Source organism: Microtus oregoni, unplaced genomic scaffold, assembly GCF_018167655.1.
Source record: "Microtus oregoni isolate MIOR12 unplaced genomic scaffold, Mior012 000002F_ref0000024, whole genome shotgun sequence".
NCBI classification, from domain to species: Eukaryota; Metazoa; Chordata; class Mammalia; order Rodentia; family Cricetidae; genus Microtus; species Microtus oregoni.
The window spans coordinates 47,814,567-47,832,518 of NW_024543061.1; the positions used below are offsets into that span (position 1 = coordinate 47,814,567).

General features: G+C 38.6%; 1 protein-coding gene across 3 annotated transcripts in view; it reads right to left on the reverse strand.

Annotated features, from left to right (window-relative positions):
- The window catches only part of Crbn (cereblon), an 18,606-nt gene extending 2,254 nt beyond the window's left edge, over positions 1 to 16,352 (reverse strand). The window contains exons 1-8 of one of the 3 annotated variants that reach the window (XM_041632292.1): positions 16,260 to 16,352; positions 12,271 to 12,386; positions 11,472 to 11,674; positions 10,594 to 10,743; positions 7,065 to 7,224; positions 1,597 to 1,659; positions 633 to 717; positions 124 to 239 (exon numbers count right to left, since the gene is read on the reverse strand). In XM_041632292.1, coding sequence (XP_041488226.1) covers positions 124 to 239; positions 633 to 717; positions 1,597 to 1,659; positions 7,065 to 7,224; positions 10,594 to 10,743; positions 11,472 to 11,674; positions 12,271 to 12,386; positions 16,260 to 16,326 — 960 coding nt within the window. In that variant the 5' untranslated portion in view covers positions 16,327 to 16,352. Of the gene's footprint in view, positions 1 to 123; positions 240 to 632; positions 718 to 1,596; positions 1,660 to 7,064; positions 7,225 to 10,593; positions 10,744 to 11,471; positions 11,678 to 12,270; positions 12,387 to 16,259 lie in introns of those variants that run through there. The other 2 variants (XM_041632303.1, XM_041632314.1) reach the window with 2 other exon arrangements.
- Positions 16,353 to 17,952: the final 1,600 nt, after the last annotated feature.

A 17,952-nucleotide genomic window follows, 5' to 3' on the forward strand; every position in this document is an offset into this window, starting at 1 on the left:
AGTACAAACCAGAAGAAGCAAACAAGTACCTCTCCAGTATATGACTGTAGTCCTATACAATAGAGGTAGTTCCTGATCTCAACAGTGTGACAATCCACACAACAGACATGCATCTTTACTTACTTTATTCATGATATCTAATTCACAGCGAAGTCGTTGAATAGCACTACCAATTTTAAGGAGCTGAATTCTCAACACATCATCAATAGGAAGACAAGCAGCTACTCTGTAAGAAAAGTCTTAAAAGACAGGGAGAGGTATGCAGGCTTTAAACTTAGGAATCATTAATATATACTTATATTCCAGCTACCTTCTTTTAAGTCAAACATACTTGAATGAAACTGACTTACAAATATAGAAATGACAAAGCTAAGTTCTGGAGCCAGATTTACTTGTAAAAGCTCTATAAAGAACAGGAAGTGTCTACATGAGAACCACTTCTGCAATTCAAATTTAGGTAGAAAATTAACAAAATAGATTCTATTGCTTAAAATATTAATTTCTTGAAAAATGTTTTTCAAAGTAAAAGATACAAATGCCTTTTCAGAATTCATAAAAGGTGAGTTTGAATTAAAGGTTTTTTTTTAAAAAAAATTCCAACAACATACCACAGCTTGTAGTATTTGCCATACCTATTGGATTCGCAGGAAGAGAATCATCTTTGAGATTTTCATCCCATTCACGTAGCTGTTTCTTAATTCTATCCATTAATGTTTCCTGGTTTAAAATAAAAGTAACCACAATAAGGTTCAGCCCCTTTAAAAACCATACATTGGTACTAAATCTGAGACCAGACACAATGTTTTTACAAGTGGAACTGCTTGCCTCTAACTCCTTTGACTAGCAAGTAGGTCAACTTTCCTGGCTTCTCACCCTTAGGCTGTCTATTCCAAGGACTATGTGATTCTAAATGCCTCTGGATGCTGTTTTAGACTGCTGCTTGAACTGGCCTCTCTTCTGACCTTTCCCAAGCCTTTCCTGGCTCAGTGCATTTGCTACACACCCCACTTAGCAACTAGTTACTACAGAAAATTGCTATCTATCTTTCCAGGCATTAACACGTTTTTGCATCTGTGCCTTTGTAAGGTTCAAGAGCTGCTGAAGGGCAGAGGGCACCTGTGTTTTCTTTTAGTGGTACATATGTCATACTTGCTCAAATTACTTGTTTTATTTTTCCAGTTCTTTAAATTTCTTGGCAGGGATTCACTAAGAAATAGAAGTAATATTTGTTTAATCTTTACTATGTAATAGTTTCTATTATGCCCATCTGCCTCAAACAACAGTGCAACTGATTGGGCTTTGAAGGCATTCATTGTATTCCAAATTAAGGTTCTTCAAGTTATCCTAGTATTCGGTCTCTTAGTGATTTTGCTAGTCCCTGTCAGTGCATACTTTTAACTGATAGCACAAGCCTGTGTAGATGCATCAGTTACTATGCTAATGATACAGAGATACATTGGAATGCACTTGTTTGGAAAACAATATTCTGATGTAAGAAATCTTACAGTGTGGCTTTCACATGACCATAATTTCAGTAACCAAAAATGTGTCATCCTATTTTGCTAAGATACAAGTCAGGACTAGTAAGTTACTTACAGCATCATATAATGAATACAGCCAGCGAGGCCATGAAGTCAGATTTGCACAGTGAAACTTTCTCTGAAACAAAAAGTGTCACTCAGGAAAATTCAAGGGAAAGGAACAAATACTACAAACAGTAACACCTAAAATTTCTAATTTTTAAAAGCTTACCGATAGATTATCTGAAATGTATTCACAATCTTATGGTAGGTGGTTATCTGAAAGGCATTCTTATAGATGGCAAACACTTTCAACACCTTAATGACAGTGCACTCTGAGAAATGCTCGTCAAAAACAGCATTCAACACAGAGCACCAGGGTGGTTACTATACACTTGCAAGCTCATATGGCATATTACTATACTGAGTATGCCAGCAACTGAAACACAATGGTAAATACCCGTGTATTACAAACTATGCTTAACAAATATAAAAGAATAAGAAGTGTTATGCCAACATGGGGGACTTACCACGGATAGATTATGCAGGATTGTTCATTGTTCTGGGTGGGTCAGTGGTAGAATGAATAGAAGACCTAGGATATTACTGTCTGAATAGTGTGATACACTATATATAATACATATTAAATATATAAAGTATTTTTTGTAATTTCGTCAAAGAAATTCTTCAATCACAGGGGACATGATTCTTTTTGCCATCCCATTACAGGGCCCCAACCTACAAGCAAACTAGAGTCTCAATTCCTATTGAAGAAAAGGACTTCTAAAAACCTTTATCCAATTATTCTGAGTCTAAGAATTCTATGTACAAAAAAATGTGTTTAATGTTTAATAGTAATTACACAAACTGAAGGGAGCAGAAATGTGTGTTCTTACATTCATGAGTCCCTCTTGACTTTCAGCACTTTGAGAGGGGCTTCTATCCTGTGTGGATACTGTTGCTAACTTTCAGCAGATTACAAGTGCTGCTCAAGGCTTACTTTGTAAAACGGGCCAGACTTCAATAGCCACCAAATTTAGGAACTTAAAGGGACTAAGAACAGACTCTTCATAGAATTTGTAGTTGTTCATGGAACAGATTGCTACTGATAGCATGCATAATGATCTTTGAACTAAAACTACAAAAAAATTTTAAAAATGATGAAAGGCCAATCAAACTGGCAATGAAACTAATAGGACAATGGAAAAGCAAAAAAAAACAAAACAAAACAAAACAAAACAAAAAAAACAAAAAACCTTAAAAATCATTCCACTGACTTCTTTCATTACATGGAGTCCAGAGATATTTTTGTTTTATCTATTATAGTGAACAAAGTAAATGATAAAATTTAGTTAAATAAATTGGAAATTGACAGGTTTTGTTTTTCTTTTACCAAATTTCTCTTAGTAATGGGAGCTGGTAGGATCTTTACTATTCTAGTGACTTATAAACTAGCGGTAGATATACAAATATCTATGTGTAGATATACAAATATGTATGTGTGCAAGGCATGAAAAAAAATCACAAGTCTCTCTGTGTTAATATCTGACTACACCTATCTTAGAAACAGCTTAGAAAGCTTCATTGAAAAGGGGGCAGTGAGAAGGCCAGAGGCCCCATTTATACTCAAAGTGCTTGTAAACGTGAGAATTGCTACGCAGCACAGTACATGTAGGCTGACACAGTACCAGAAGTAAAAGATAAAACTAATCTAGTCTGAGGCGGCCCCTCAAATCACTGAACTCTCAGAAACTGTAAATGGGACAAAGACAAGCCACCTGGAAACAGTGACACGCTGGTTAACTGCACTCTTGTTTACATAAAATTCATTATCAAGAGAAAAATCGTGTGTGTCCTCCCTTGGGAAGTTATTAGTTACAATTTAGAACACTAAGGCAGTGTACTAAAATACAGTTAAGTAAAGACCCCTTAAAAACAGCACACCATGACCAACACTAACATGACAAACGAAACAGGCTTGTGACTACAAAGATGACAACTGTCAAGAGTTCTGAGAAACCAGTGGGCCACTAGGGAAAAAATACGGATAAAAACTTCCTAAATTCATAAGAAATACACAAGTCCCTTAAGTAAACTGCTATAAGTAATTATGCAAATTAAGTTAAAATTAAACCCACAAGGTACACTTACCAGATCAACAAACATGGTTGTATATTAACTATGAAACCGTGGCAACAATGAATACCAGCAGGTAAATAACTCCTTTATAAGGAAAACTACAAGCCCGCATTGTCACTTCATCTCACTATTAGGATTGAGCATATGTATGTATTTGTGCAAAGGGTATCTGTACACTTAGTGTAGGTGTCAGAGGTGACTAGTGTAAAATACAGCAGCCTGCTGCAGCTTTAGAAAGGAATGACGCTGTGTCTATCAAAAGATACAGAGGAGTCTCCTGTAGAACACTGTTAGTAAAAGAGGTGGTCAACAGTAGCGGATATCCTTTTGCATAAGGTGCAAGAAAAATGAATATCTGTATCTTTATAAACTCTAGAGCATTAAAAACTAGAGCAAGTTTGAAGGCTTTGGAAGTTTGTACTCATTTCTACTCTGCTCTACATGACACACAGGAATCTCTTGTTTATTTATTTAGCACAGGCTGAAAGGATGAACATCAAACATTACAGATTTCTATTGTTCACATTGATTACTTTATTATTTCAGAGTTAACTCTTCTGATTAACAGGGTAAGCTTTATATATGGGCAGACAAGAGGGATGAAAAAGTTTGCCATTTGGAAAATCTCTTCCAATCATTCTGGTGAGTTTAGAAAGGGGCCATGATAGTAAAAATAAATTAAATAAAAATATAATAAAAGTAAACACCAGTGTCAAAGCCTGAATCTCAGGAAATCAAATCTCTATGGAATAGGTCTGAAGTGTTTCCCAATTAACTTGGCTCCAATATTTTCCCCTTTTCAACATCCAACATGCTGAGCAGACACATGTCTATTGGACTTCCTCTACATTCCTATGGTACTTTGTAGGAATAAGAGGTTGCACAGAACACTCGGCGAAGCTTCAATATTACTTTATGATATCTGGGTAGTTTATATAAATTCAAAGATAACTAAATGTAATCCAGGAAGACCGTGTTCTCCTGAATGCTTTATCTTTCCTATTGGAAGTGTGACAACTACCTTTAAATCATGTTAACAAATGTCCCAACTCTTCCACCTTAACTACTACTCAGCCATGGAAAAAGGACACATCTAATATGGCTTTATTTTGTGGTGGGCTGTACAACTGTGTGTCAATTCTAGGAAGAGGTCTGAACTGAACCCCACATCTGTCTAAACACAAGCAAAACTCAGACCATTTTCAAAGCAATCGAATGTCCACCTACAAGTGCAGCATGCAGTCCTGGCCAACCATCCCTGTAGCTCTTCCCTGTTTTAGAGTCTATATTCTGTTGGGCACTGAATAGCTCTAAGTTTACAAGTTGCCTGGGCACAACATACATTTGCTAGCAACATTTTTTTTTTGATCTCATGATCAAGATTCCAAATTTCAGAAGCTAAGACATTATAAGCTTAAATGAGGAAAGCTTTGAAATAATCTGAAAAATACAAAGGCTTTCTGTAAATCTCTTAAAATCTCATGTGCTACCTCATTCCCTAGTTCCTTCTGGTAAGGCTTTGGCAACTCTTCCCACAGTCAGTGAGGGCTGAATGCAAACCTAGGATGACAGAAGACTCAGGAATTCAGGTGATCTGTCAACACACAAGCAGTGGCTTCCTTGCCCATCGAGCCAGTGACAATCCAGTTGCAAAGGAAAAAATTTCTAAATTCAATGTAAACATGCAGAGACACTTCTGTCTAGTATATGAAGAGTTTAACAAATAAGGAACATAAAAGTTAAACTTCACAAACTGTAATAGCTTAATTGAAGTTCAGGTTGAGAATTTCAAGGTCTTGTGGCCAGGACAGGACTTAAGTCAGTTATTAGTTACAGTCCCATCCTATACTTACTAATTTTCAAAGAGGAGTTAATTTAGAAAGTTCAGATAGTTAAGAATTCCCATTACTGCCCCAATATGAATTATAAATTTCAAAATAAGTCCTACTGAGAAGATACCAGTCATTGAGATGAACAACTAAATACTGACATGACATGTAGGGAGCGGGCATCTTGATATGTTTAATTTGTCACATAATCACTTCATTGGCAGACAAGTGATAGTACTAAAGAGCCCGATTAAATAAAAAACAACACTCCTTGATAGAACCTTTTGACATACTCACTCTAAGAATTATGCTTAAAATAATCATGAACATTAATCCCCCACTGTTGTACTGATAAGTAAATAAAGATAGATATATTGAAAATCTCTATACCCAATTTAGAAAAGGAAGTACTATACAGATGAACCAAAGCTGCCTGCAACAATGTCAAAGTTTCTAAAATATTCCTTTCAAGGTTCTTTTTGCATGTGTTTAAGCAGTCTAATTATACTTGTGTAGAGCATTAGACTAAGCAAAGCATACTGCACTATGAAGGAACGGTTAACAGAACATAAAACTGTGTATCCTAAAAGTTAGAAAACCATCAAGCACCCAGTCTGCCCAAAGTTCTCTAGAAACTGAAGTCTTCTAAAAGAATACTAAATGTGATAGAACAATGAAAAGAAATAGATCCTGTCATGAATATTATATACTAATTCACATCAGTTTAGGATGCCATGCTATACCTACAGCAAAATGTAAACCTTTCCTAATCTAACTTAGAAGAGTAGGGATGATTCACATGAACTTTTATGTTTACAGTGGAGATAATCTTTTTGTATTTTTAGCAAGTACCAAAACCCAACTTCTAAACTTAGAAATTATTATACATTTCTTCGTTATGGGAAAATCATCAGTTTAAGAAGCATGTTTTATACCTAAAGCTATTTACACATACACCTACTGTGAAGTACATATCTCCCCATGGAGCAGAACCGGTTTCGCTTTTCTCCTCAGAGGTGAACTTGTGTAGCCAATGGACTACATAAGATGTAATGCCAAAACAAGCACCCTTGGCTTTCTTCTAGGCAAGACTCCAACCACTGACCTCCATTCCCAGCACCAAACAAGCAATGCCTTACCCTCACAAGTCAATTTTTGCCACAATCAGCGCATGCTGCAAAACAACTGACAAAAATTTTCCTCTGAAAAGTCTAAGGACAGCGTTCTTTTCTACTGTCACTGAATGCCAGCCCAAACAATCTTGTCCCTTCTTCAAGGCTGCATTTAACTCAAAAGCCAAATAATGTGATTAGAGTTTTCTAAGGTTCCTATGGAATTAAGGGCCACAGGCCATTAATACATACATGATAAGTATAATATCAACAGTGTCTAAGAATTGTGTGACATTTCACAACTACTGCGAGTTATCTTTCATAAATAACTCCTCGTGAATTATTTTTTAAACCTGCCTATGACCAAGTGAGCTACAGTGTCTAGAAAATGTCATGACAGTCGTGACTCTTTAAAAGCAACCTGTCTTCAGTTCTAGAAGATGCATAAAAAATTAGTGTCTCACCTTCTGGTATTTCTGCCACCATTTACATGAATATTGGTCTTCCCAAGAGACAGGTTTTGAAGGAAATATCTGGCACTTATTGAGTGATTCTAACTGAACTGCAGACATAGTTGATGGCAACACACACTCTGGCAAAATTTGCACTTTAGCTTGCTGGATTCTAAAACAAAGAGAAGCATGTTGTTCATTTTGAAGATATAATGTTAGTTTCTTGATATAATTTTAAATAAGATTTTTTCCAAGTTCCCCACTTTAAACAAATGGAGCAAATACTATATTTGTAATGTATGTGTATAAGAAATTTTCAAAACAATTGTTTAATAAATCTTAATATAAAATATAAGAGATAATTTAGATTTCATTCTCCCTTGTAGAATCAGAAGAAACTATACATTTCAGATAAATATGTAGGCACAAACGAAGCAAAATTTATTTTAAAAATTCCGCATACAGCCTGCAGATTATCCTAACACATCTAATTTCATAGATATTCTTAGATAACGCTCCATCCCCAAGTCTCTAGGCTCACACACTATTTGTCATTAATATCCAGGCAGCAAAAACAGGCAGAGAAAGGAAAAGACATAAACATACACACACACACAAACTTTGAATAAGCATACATACATACATACATACATACATATTCTCCCTCTCTGTTTCTAGACAAAATTTTATTGCACCAAAGACAATGCAGAACCAGTGTCCTCTATATCATGCCAGGTCTTTGTCTGCAGAACTTTGTCTTTCAGAACTAGGGATAGATAAAGTAAGCCCTTGTGGTCCTGTTCTACATGCCTGGGGTGGGTGTGTATGCGTGTGTTGGTTCTTCCTTAGGTGTTTATGACAGTTACTTTATGATTATAACAACATGATTTTATAACAGACTACAAAAACACGTGAAATTGGGGGAAAACTGTAAAATTTAAGATTTTGCATTTATTGTAATGCCTGTTGAAACTACTTACAGATATAGATGGGTAATGTGTAAAGAAAATCTAGGAGCATCTACATCCAAATGAATTTGCAAACCCAAAGAAACAACCTTGTCTCCCCAAAAATCAAAATGTTACTCTAATATAAGTTTCAGCTAAAATGTTTGTAATATATATTTCAAACTTTTTCACTAAAATTTACTTATTTCAGATATGATATATAAAAAATCTCAGAATTTCAACAGGATATTAATCTTTTTCTGTACACTTATAGGAAAGATTTCTCAAGAGTCCTACACCAAGTCAAATATACCCTTCTATGTGTTATTTTTAAAAAGTCTATGTATTTGAAAACCAGACTTTTAATAGGAAAGGTTAGAAGCAAACACTGTACTTCATTAATGCAGTGTCGTTTAGGTCAAAAACAAAAACGAAAAAAGTGAATCTTAAACTACAGATTATTTCATAGAGTTAAGTTCCCAGTGTGCTAAGGAGAAACTTTGGTATACTGGTCGATTGCTAGTTTGGGAGTCAGAATGTGGATGAAACCAGCTGTTTCTCTTTTACTTGCACAATGTTTGACAAGTAACCTCACTGGGACTTAGTTTATTTTCATTTGCCAAAAGAAGAGACTGCCCTAGACCACCTTCATGGTTTCTTAAATTCGTCATTTAAGTGACGGTGGTCTCAGACCAGGGTGGGAGTGGAAGCAAAGAAATCTTAATCCACGAGGGCTTTCAAATTGAGACATCTTTTTTGAGAGGCTTTAATATATACTAGGTGTATAGAATACTAGAAAGAATTAATATGTAGTCGGTCTATAGAATACTAAAAAGGATTAATATATACTAGGTGTATAGAATACTAGAAAGAACACATATACATAAGGTCTAAGGAACACTAGAGAATTAATATATACTAGGTCTATAGAATACTAGAAAGAACTCCCCTTTCTAGGACTAGTCCACATTTGCCAGTGTGATGTTGGTCTTTACTAGATTGTAACCGTGTCTCTTGAACTACTTTCTCACAGTGACTTCTTCCAGCTTGTGTTTTATAGTTTTACACAACTAATTATTAAAGTCACATACAGAAATATACTTTCTCTCCCAACTCAATTTCTTTTATCTAGAAAATAATAGTCAAAGAAAATCAAATTGTATGAACTTCAATGTATATAGGAAGTAAATTTTTTTTTTTTGTTTTTGTTTTTGTTTTTCGAGACAGGGTTTCTCTGTGGTTTTGGAGCCTGTCCTGGAACTAGCTCTTGTAGACCAGGCTGGTCTCGAACTCACAGAGATCCGCCTGCCTCTGCCTCCCGAGTGCTGGGATTAAAGGCGTGCGCCACCACCGCCCGGCTTAGGAAGTAAATTAAAAGCTGTTGTTGTCAGCAAGATCCACGGTAACAAAATATCACAATACCCAGATCACTTTGTACTCATTCACCTAACACTGTCCTAAATGTAGACCATAAAAGTTTCAGTCACTTCTCTGGCAGCTTGTCTATTGAGGGTCTCAGTCATACAACCCTTTAAGACTTGGAGTCTATACAATGAAATGTTCTAGGCAAGGACCAGGAGAAAAGCCCCTCAAGTTGGGACACCCCATCCAATATCCTTGTTTTCTTGTCCCGAAATGCTGCCTGACCACATGCACTTCTGCATATGACTATTTACAGCTGCTTACAATATGAACATAACAGACAACAAATCTTGTTCTCATGCAGCTCACATTCTTGTTGATCCCTAAAACCTTCAAACATTCCTGTGCTCAGATGACATATGAAATAAAAAGGTATGACAGAATTTTCAGTTCTGACCACAGGCTAGATTCCCTACAACAGGTAGACCCCAGAGACTATCCCCTAAGACATGACAGTGGTTTCTATGTGTGCCTAAGACATGACACCAGGAAAAAGAAATGCTTACTTCGAATTCATTTCCTTTTTAGGAAGAGGGGTAATTATCAGAATTTAATGGGAAAAGAAAATAGCTGATCATATGAAAAGCTAACCATGTGACTGCACTAGGATTCCCAGGAATCTTGTAAATGTCACACAGGGCAGCGACAATGGCATTTCTTCATTCTTCATATCAAGGCATCTTGGGATGATACAGAACTCCCACTGCAAACAGCCACAAACCTCGGTGGCTGGTACAGCTCAGGGTAGCAGTTGGCAGATGTAATCAGTGTAGCTTTCAAATAGCCCAGGAATGCTGCCACTGCCACCCCTGTCCCGGGGAACACCATGAGCACAGCCTTTGCCTTCTATTCTCCTGTGCTGCAGAGAGCTCTTCAGTCCCCCAAAAGCCGTGCCTCATATTACTGGTTTCAAACCCGGAGGGATATTGCAGTCGCCTAGAAATAATTTTTAAACGATGCCACAGTCACACTCCATATTAAGTCACATCCTGGGAGAGGAGATGAGGCCGAAACTGAAGCCTGAACAGTTTACCCTGGACAAGGAAGTCTGCTACACATCAGGGTTGGAAACTATGGCCATCACCATAGAAGGCAAAGAGAACAACTAGTGAAGCTATAAAATAGCAAATGACCACAAAACCACCTCCCTCTATGATGTTGAAGTGTCTTACCCATCTGACTGTGTTCTAAGTTCAAGGACCTTGAACCTCTGCCGTCCAATTGCTTTCACTTTCACTACTTCAATTCCAAACTCCTGCTCTTCTCGATAAGCATAAATCTCTGCTGTGGTTCCGAACTGTGCTTCCCTTTCTTGCGCATTACTTCCAAGAGAAAAATGTACAAGAAGAGTTTTCAGCTTTAGCCTTTAAATACACAAAACCGGCAAAAGCAATACAGACAGGAAAGCAGTTTACAGCAGTGAACCTTCACTGTAAAGCTAACACAGGAGGCTCCAGAGAGCACGTTAGAATGAGGGTAGATTTTTAGAGTCACTGAAATAACCTAGGGCTAAAGAGTTTTAAACTCATTTCACAACGTACACATTCTTTCACTTTGTTAGACACTGATGGTTGCTGCTAATTAGCAGCTCTAAGCACATGTGTGTGGGGAGTGTTGGGGTGATGGGAGGCTTCCTGTTTCCATTTCCTGTCTCCACCACATTTCCTTCATTTGCCAAAGGCTACTTGAAGTACGGCTTCAGTTTACCACTGTTTTGTATTGGTACACTTTGTGAGTTTTGAAAGGGAAAAGTAACCTCAGTATGAAATATAAAATCCTAGCTGTCTGAATAAAAACAGTTCTGAACTTGCATTCCAGGCAGGTTTCCCATTAAAGGCATGCAAGCTTTTCAACAGCCAGACAGCTAAATTGTAAAAGTAAATGTCTGAATTACAAAGTAATGAGAATAATATTCCCAATTTGTGCTTTGACAAATTGTTTGCTTCACACTCTAATCTTCTGAAAAATTCCGGTTGGCTTTGTTTACCACCCTGACCTTGCTGTGCCAACACAGAGGGCAGCACAGTACACAGATCACCTAACCTCTTACCTGTACGCAAGAACTGCAAAGGTTCTGTCTTTTTGGATTAAATTCCGCACCATGCTCACTTCTTGTGGGTGGGACAGCTGTAGTGGTAATGTCTGCCCAGGAATCAGGATCATCATCACTTGAGGAAGGACTGGAATTACCTGACAGCTGTCATCATCATGCAAAGTCCTCCCATGAAACTCTTCCATATCAGCGCCCAGATACTACTCAAGAAAACAGAGTCAGGACACTTAATACACCGTAGCAGATTAAAGGGTAGAGCAGAGTCAAAGAACTACATAGACAGAGCACACATATTTACTTATATAAGCTTGGTTATATAAGGACACCTCCATCAAACTCTAATTTTTGATCTAATATTGTCTATTAGAACTCCCAATTTTTTATGAAGAATCTCTCAGTATTTTGTAGCTTAAGATATCTTATTTTAACCAACAACCCCTTTGTGCACCCCACATTCCAGCAGTGTGAAGAATACATTCTTGGTGGCTTAGTTCATAGTAGAATTGTTCAGAGGAAGACAATTCCTCAAAGAGGCACACCCAGGATAAGTTTAAAAGTTAAGACTGTATGTTTGCATATTAGAAAATAGTCAAGAATCACAGGAGAATATAGTATTGCATTGCTTCAGTTTGTAAAATTACATTCTTATGTACTGGGAGATAAGAGCCCATTCTCATCCACAAGTTCTAGGGTCAGCTAATATGCAGGGATCCTTCAGTCAGTCACTGCCATTTAGGAAACTCCAAGCACATTAAAGGTCCATCTACTGTATTAGCTCAATTGCAAAATTACATACTGTATGTGACGTTGGCAGGCTGGTGTCAAAGTTTATGATGTTTGGTTTTCTGGCGTCTCTACTATTCTGGTCTTCAACTTCCATTTCAATTTCATCTTCCTCATCTTCACTCTCTGCTGAAGAAATAGAAAAAAAAAATGAGTTTTTTTTTTTTTTTTTTAAAGGCAGCTCTGTGGCTTTCACATGCCCCGCCCTGAGAGGCAAGACATTTACACAAAGACAGCCATGCAGGGGCAGCAGAAAGAGACCTTATGCTTTTTCTGCCACCATAGTGCCTTCTTCCTTTCCCTGGTTTAAGAAACCAACTGTTTTAGAACACATTAAGATTTACAGGAATGTTGGAAAAACAGAACTCTAGTATGCCAAGACTTTATGTTCTTCCACAGTTAGCACTGGATATTCATTTGAGATCTTGTCGCAACTAATACTGGCATACTACTATTAACTAAATTCCTTATTTTATTTGGATTTCCTTAGAATTCTAGCTAATTTCTATATCCTGTTATAGACTCCCCTCCAGGATATCACATTCTATTTAGGTGTCATGGCTCTTTTGCTGCCTCTGCCCTCCTGTCTAGGGAGAGCCAGATCATTCAGAGTACATATCAGGTACTTTACACAGCATTTCTCAGTAAGGATCAGCTTGATGGAACTCTCAGGATTCAGCTGAGGCTCATTGTGTTTCCGCACCTCATATCAGGGGTACATACAGTCAAGCTGACCTAGGGAGGGGCTGATGTTCCCCCCGATCACCTGCTGGGGACACAGCCCCCAGACTCCTTCACAGCAAAATTCCCTTTCCCTTCTTTCACACTGTACTTTTAGACAGTGGATCACCAGGCACAGCCAACTAAGGGAAGCAGCTAGATTATGTGTAATTCTCCTATATTTTTCTCTTCTCCATCAAAATAATTCTGACCCTTTATGTAATAAATTCCAACTGATTAAAGCTGAGCTGATTTATCTGAAGAAAAAATGAAGGCTTGAACACACTCATCTCTGAGGATATTTCAAACTCTAGCTGTAAGAAGTTCCTCTGTGAAAAAAAGCAAAAAGAAATAAGCAGGCAAGAAAGATCTGCTGGTTACACTGGAAAAACGATTCCATTAAAACCTGGCAGAGGGCACTGCTGTCCCAAGGATGCCTCTCCTGGCAGTCATCATCATATTTAAAAATGAAATGTTTGCCACTCTTTTCATACAAACATTGCCTTGTCATTTTAAATTTGAAAATAATGTTGGCAGAAAGGAAAAATACATTTTTAAAGGAGATTTAAGAACTCTATCTGCACATACTTTTCTAAATTTGAAAAGTAAGCTAATCTACTTTAAAACCTGATGCTACCAAGGGCAGAGATGAAAGCCCAAAAAAAAATCCAAACAAACTGCTACTTTATAGAGGTGTTAACTCTATCTTGTAGGAACTGTTCTCCTCCTGCCAACTGTGGCTTCATTTTCCACCCCAAGGATAATTTTGTCCCTTTATGATATTTGGAATTGTCTTAGGATATCTTTGACAGTCACAACTAGAAAAATTCTGGAAATCCAGACTAGGTGTTGGTCAGGCATGTTACTAAATACCCTGTACTGCTTAAGGTACATCTTACAAGGGGTTCTCCAGCTTGAAACACTGGCCTAAATGAGATCCTAAACCCACTAAACTTTATATGTGTGTGTGTGTGTGTGTGTGTATACACACATATACATATCCTCCTCCAAAACTTTTAAATGCATAAGATTTGATTACAAATTGGTCAGCTTTTTCATTGTGAAATTATTTTTTCTATCAAACCATCTGTAAGTAGGTTCCTAACAGCACAAAGATTTTACAAAAAAGTAAATGCCTAGAACTTTATATTTATTATGAATTCCTAGATATAATATTCTGTCAGAGATGAGAACATAATTATTTTAAGTTGTATGCAGATAGTTGATGCTTAACATTTCTGAACATGTTTTTCTCGACAATAGGAAAGTTTCATCAACAGATAAGATGAAGCTAAAATGATGAGAGAAACATTCTGAATGTAATTATTTCACCTGCAACCCTAAAAAACATAGATTTGACTTGACATTTGGAGAAATCTATTCTCTTCTCTACTACAGCAAGCTTAAAATATCTGCTATGAATTCAAGGGCGGCAGTTATACAAAATCTACACTTGACATTTTCTACTTTTATTCTTTAAAGGGATTTGTTATGTATGGTGTCCAGTCTCATAAACAAAGCTAAAAGCCACTTCTCCCACTTGGAAATGTTTATCTTTGAGTACTTAATTTTTCCAGGGTAGATTCTTCACACCTAAAATGTTAGGCAATTTCTTTAGCACCTAAAGATGATCACTTTCCAAAGCAGCTTACACTACATGGACTCAGGGGGCAACCCAAAGTTTTCCCAGAAATTGAACTCTTATAATTTGGAAAGCCATTATTCTACATCTACAACATCTGTGAGTCTCTTACTTCCAGCATCTTAAATTGAGAAAACACACAGGGACTTTTCAGAGCCACTGCTACACTCACAGCAGCCTCTGGTGAATGCCAACACAACATGAGCACCCTCCTTGGACTCTGCCACTCTCCCTAAATCTTCAGCACATCCACAGTGGAGCTGATGTCGCTGGCATCTCTTCTGCTGAAAGATGACTTACCTACCTTTACCAACTTCAGCGAGTACAACTTCACAAACAACCAGTGACTCAGACAAAAGTGCCTTCTATGCCCTGGCGTGGCACCCAGCATTTCCCCCTTCAGGCTAAACCATTACCTAGTAAGAGATTCATACCCAAAGGACACCTTTCCCGAGGTGACTAACTGAAACCTGAAATTATTTCTTCACAACCCACAAAAAGTTCCTAACTCAAATGACTAAAGATGCAAGTTTTCAACAACTTACAGCTAACCTAGTTCACAACTGTATCCTAAGTAAATCTGTATCACAAGATTGTTCAATTCCTCTAACCCCAGCATAGTCCCTATCTCTAACGAATCACAGGAGGAGTTGGAGACCCTAGTATTCAATTCAGCATAGCAATGAATGAAACACAATCCCTAAACCCTAACAGCACTTGCCTGTCTGGCCCTAGATGATCTGCACCCGAGATTATAATTATTCTCATTAGCCTCACCACAACTGTGAACCCTAAAGTAGAATGGTGTGTGTGGTGGTGACTTTCATACTAACACACTGCCAGGTTTATAACCTAAAGCCTCAGGTAAAAGTCTGTGTTGTCTACAGCATTCTAGGAATAGTATGGACCACTACTTCATGCCCTTTTAATATTCAGTACTGCAACGTATATAGGGGCATACAGTGAAAAGGAAAGAGAAACTGGTAATACCACTCCCTTGAGTGATAATATGCAAGCATACTATTTTCATACCAGAGAAAAACCACCAAATATGGCCTCGACAGATAGCCATATATAAAACAATACCTGAGGTGCTGACAAGCACCCCGCAGAGCTGTCTCTACAACTGTGTGACCTTCCATATCACTAAACTATACAGACATGTAACAACTCGTCGATACATCTCTCCCCTACAAGCAAGGTTCTGAACAGGTGACAGGGGTAGCAGCAAAAGCAGAAACGCATACAAAGCGTTCACTTCGTGGCGCGTGACGTGTGTGTGCTTAGTACATATTAGCTGTCAGTCTTACTAAAAGACAGACGTGCAGGAAACGCAACGGCTACTAATGTAACCCGGTTTCGGACGTCGCCGGGTTCTAAAGCATTTCCGTGGAGGCTTGCTAAGGAAACAGATGCAAAGGATTGGGTCCCTGCTCTAGGAGACGAAAGTCCCTCGCCCCAACATCCCCCACAGCTCAGGAGACAGAGGCCGGGGGGAAAACGCTGAGCTGCAGCGGTCGGGGCTCATGAGAAGCTCCCCCACTCGCCGCTGCACCCCGGTTGCTGTCCTTGTCCTCCCTGAGGGGTCGGCCCCGGACTTCGCTCTCCACCCATGGCCAGGCGCCCGTCCCGGAGGTTACCAGGCAGCAGCGGCAGGTGGTTGCCCATGTTGTGCGCAGCGTCCGGCTGATCTCCCTCGTCGGCCATGTCTGTTTACCCGCAAAGGAGCCTGGGACAGGGCGGTGCCGGGACGCAGGGGGAGGATCCGCTTCGTGCTGCCGCCTCGCGTCCGGGCCACAGCGCCCCCTGGCGGCTCCAACAGGCAGTCAGCGACACAGCGGAGAGCGCTGGAAATGATCACGTGAACAGCAAGAGCCCTGCTAAAGCTGTCCACACCCAACCAAGATTGTGAAGCTGAGTTTTTAGTGTCCACCTTAACTAAACAAACTTCCTTATATAGCATTCCCTTCTGAAAGGAAGTATGGAAAGGAATATTCAGACTTTTCCAGGGACAGTTGGGATACAACTAATTTTTAAAACAGTTTCAGGAGTCTTCATAAATAGCTTAAAATTAACAAGTATCAGTAAAAGGCAAAGGCTTGCAGAAACAGCAAAAGTCAGTCACCTGGAAAGTAAAACTGTCAGGATATAATCATGCCCAGTCATAATGGCTTCACTAAGAGAAAATGGATTAATGTGTAGTAAAGCAATTAAAATATGCCAGAAGAGAATTGTTTGAGCACTGACAGTAAACATCTTTCCAATAAGTTTTCACTGAAGGAAAAAAAAACTGGAAAAAAAAACCAGAGTGACGTAGTATACATAAGGAAGGAAGTGGTGGTGGTGGTGGTGGAGAATGAGAGGAAGGGAAAAAGAAGCACAGAAATCTAATGAGTCTGAGGTTTTCAGACTTTTGACTCACAGAAAATTTGTCGCATTGAAAAGTCGCAACCTGCAAACCTTTTTTGCAAGAGTGCCCGCAGTCAATCCCACATCGCTCTGCCTCCTGACCCTGAATCACTCTGTGGCCTTGGCCAACCCACTTTTATATCCTCAGGACTCAGTTTACCCAATGTCAAAACCAGAAAATAAATCGTGTCCAAGCTGTGTCCTTTGCAATAATGCACAATCCTGATGTCTTTTGTGATCAAGTTAAGAAGCAGCTGCATGAGGCGTTGTGATGAGCTGGTGGTGCTAAGGTATTGTTCCAGCTAGAGAAAGGGTCTTTCAGGTCTAGGCTGCCTGAGAGCATGTGCAGCAGGGAGCAAGGGGAAGAGATGGTGAGTGTGGAAGAAGGAAGTAAAAGAGTTCAGCCAGGTGATTCACAAATGTGCATGTCTGAACACACTTATATGCCCAGGATCAATGTAGACAGAGTTTGCTGAATTTCAATACATTCTCTGTAGAATCTTCTATCTATAGCAAGCATCTGGTTTCTATTTTATGTCTGTTTGTACATGTGTGAATAAACACTTTTTGGCGCATGGGGGAGCGTGTATGCCAGTGAGTGTGGAAGCCAAAAATCAACCTTGAGTTTTATTACTTAGGAGCCACCCACCTTGTTTATTGAGACAATGCCTTTCACTGACTGGGAAATAAACTCTTAGGTGGGGCTGACTGCCCAGTGAGTCTCAGGGATCCACTGCAGTGTTGGATGGTATTACAAGTAAAGCTTACCACCGCATCTGGATTAAAAATATTTATATAGAGATTCTTGAGGTTAAGTGCAGGTCCTTGAACAACAAGCACTTTACCAACTGAGTGCCTCCCAAACCCTAAGTGTTTAGATTCTAAGTAAGAAAGCTCTTAGTTTCTATGCTTCTCTCAAAAGTG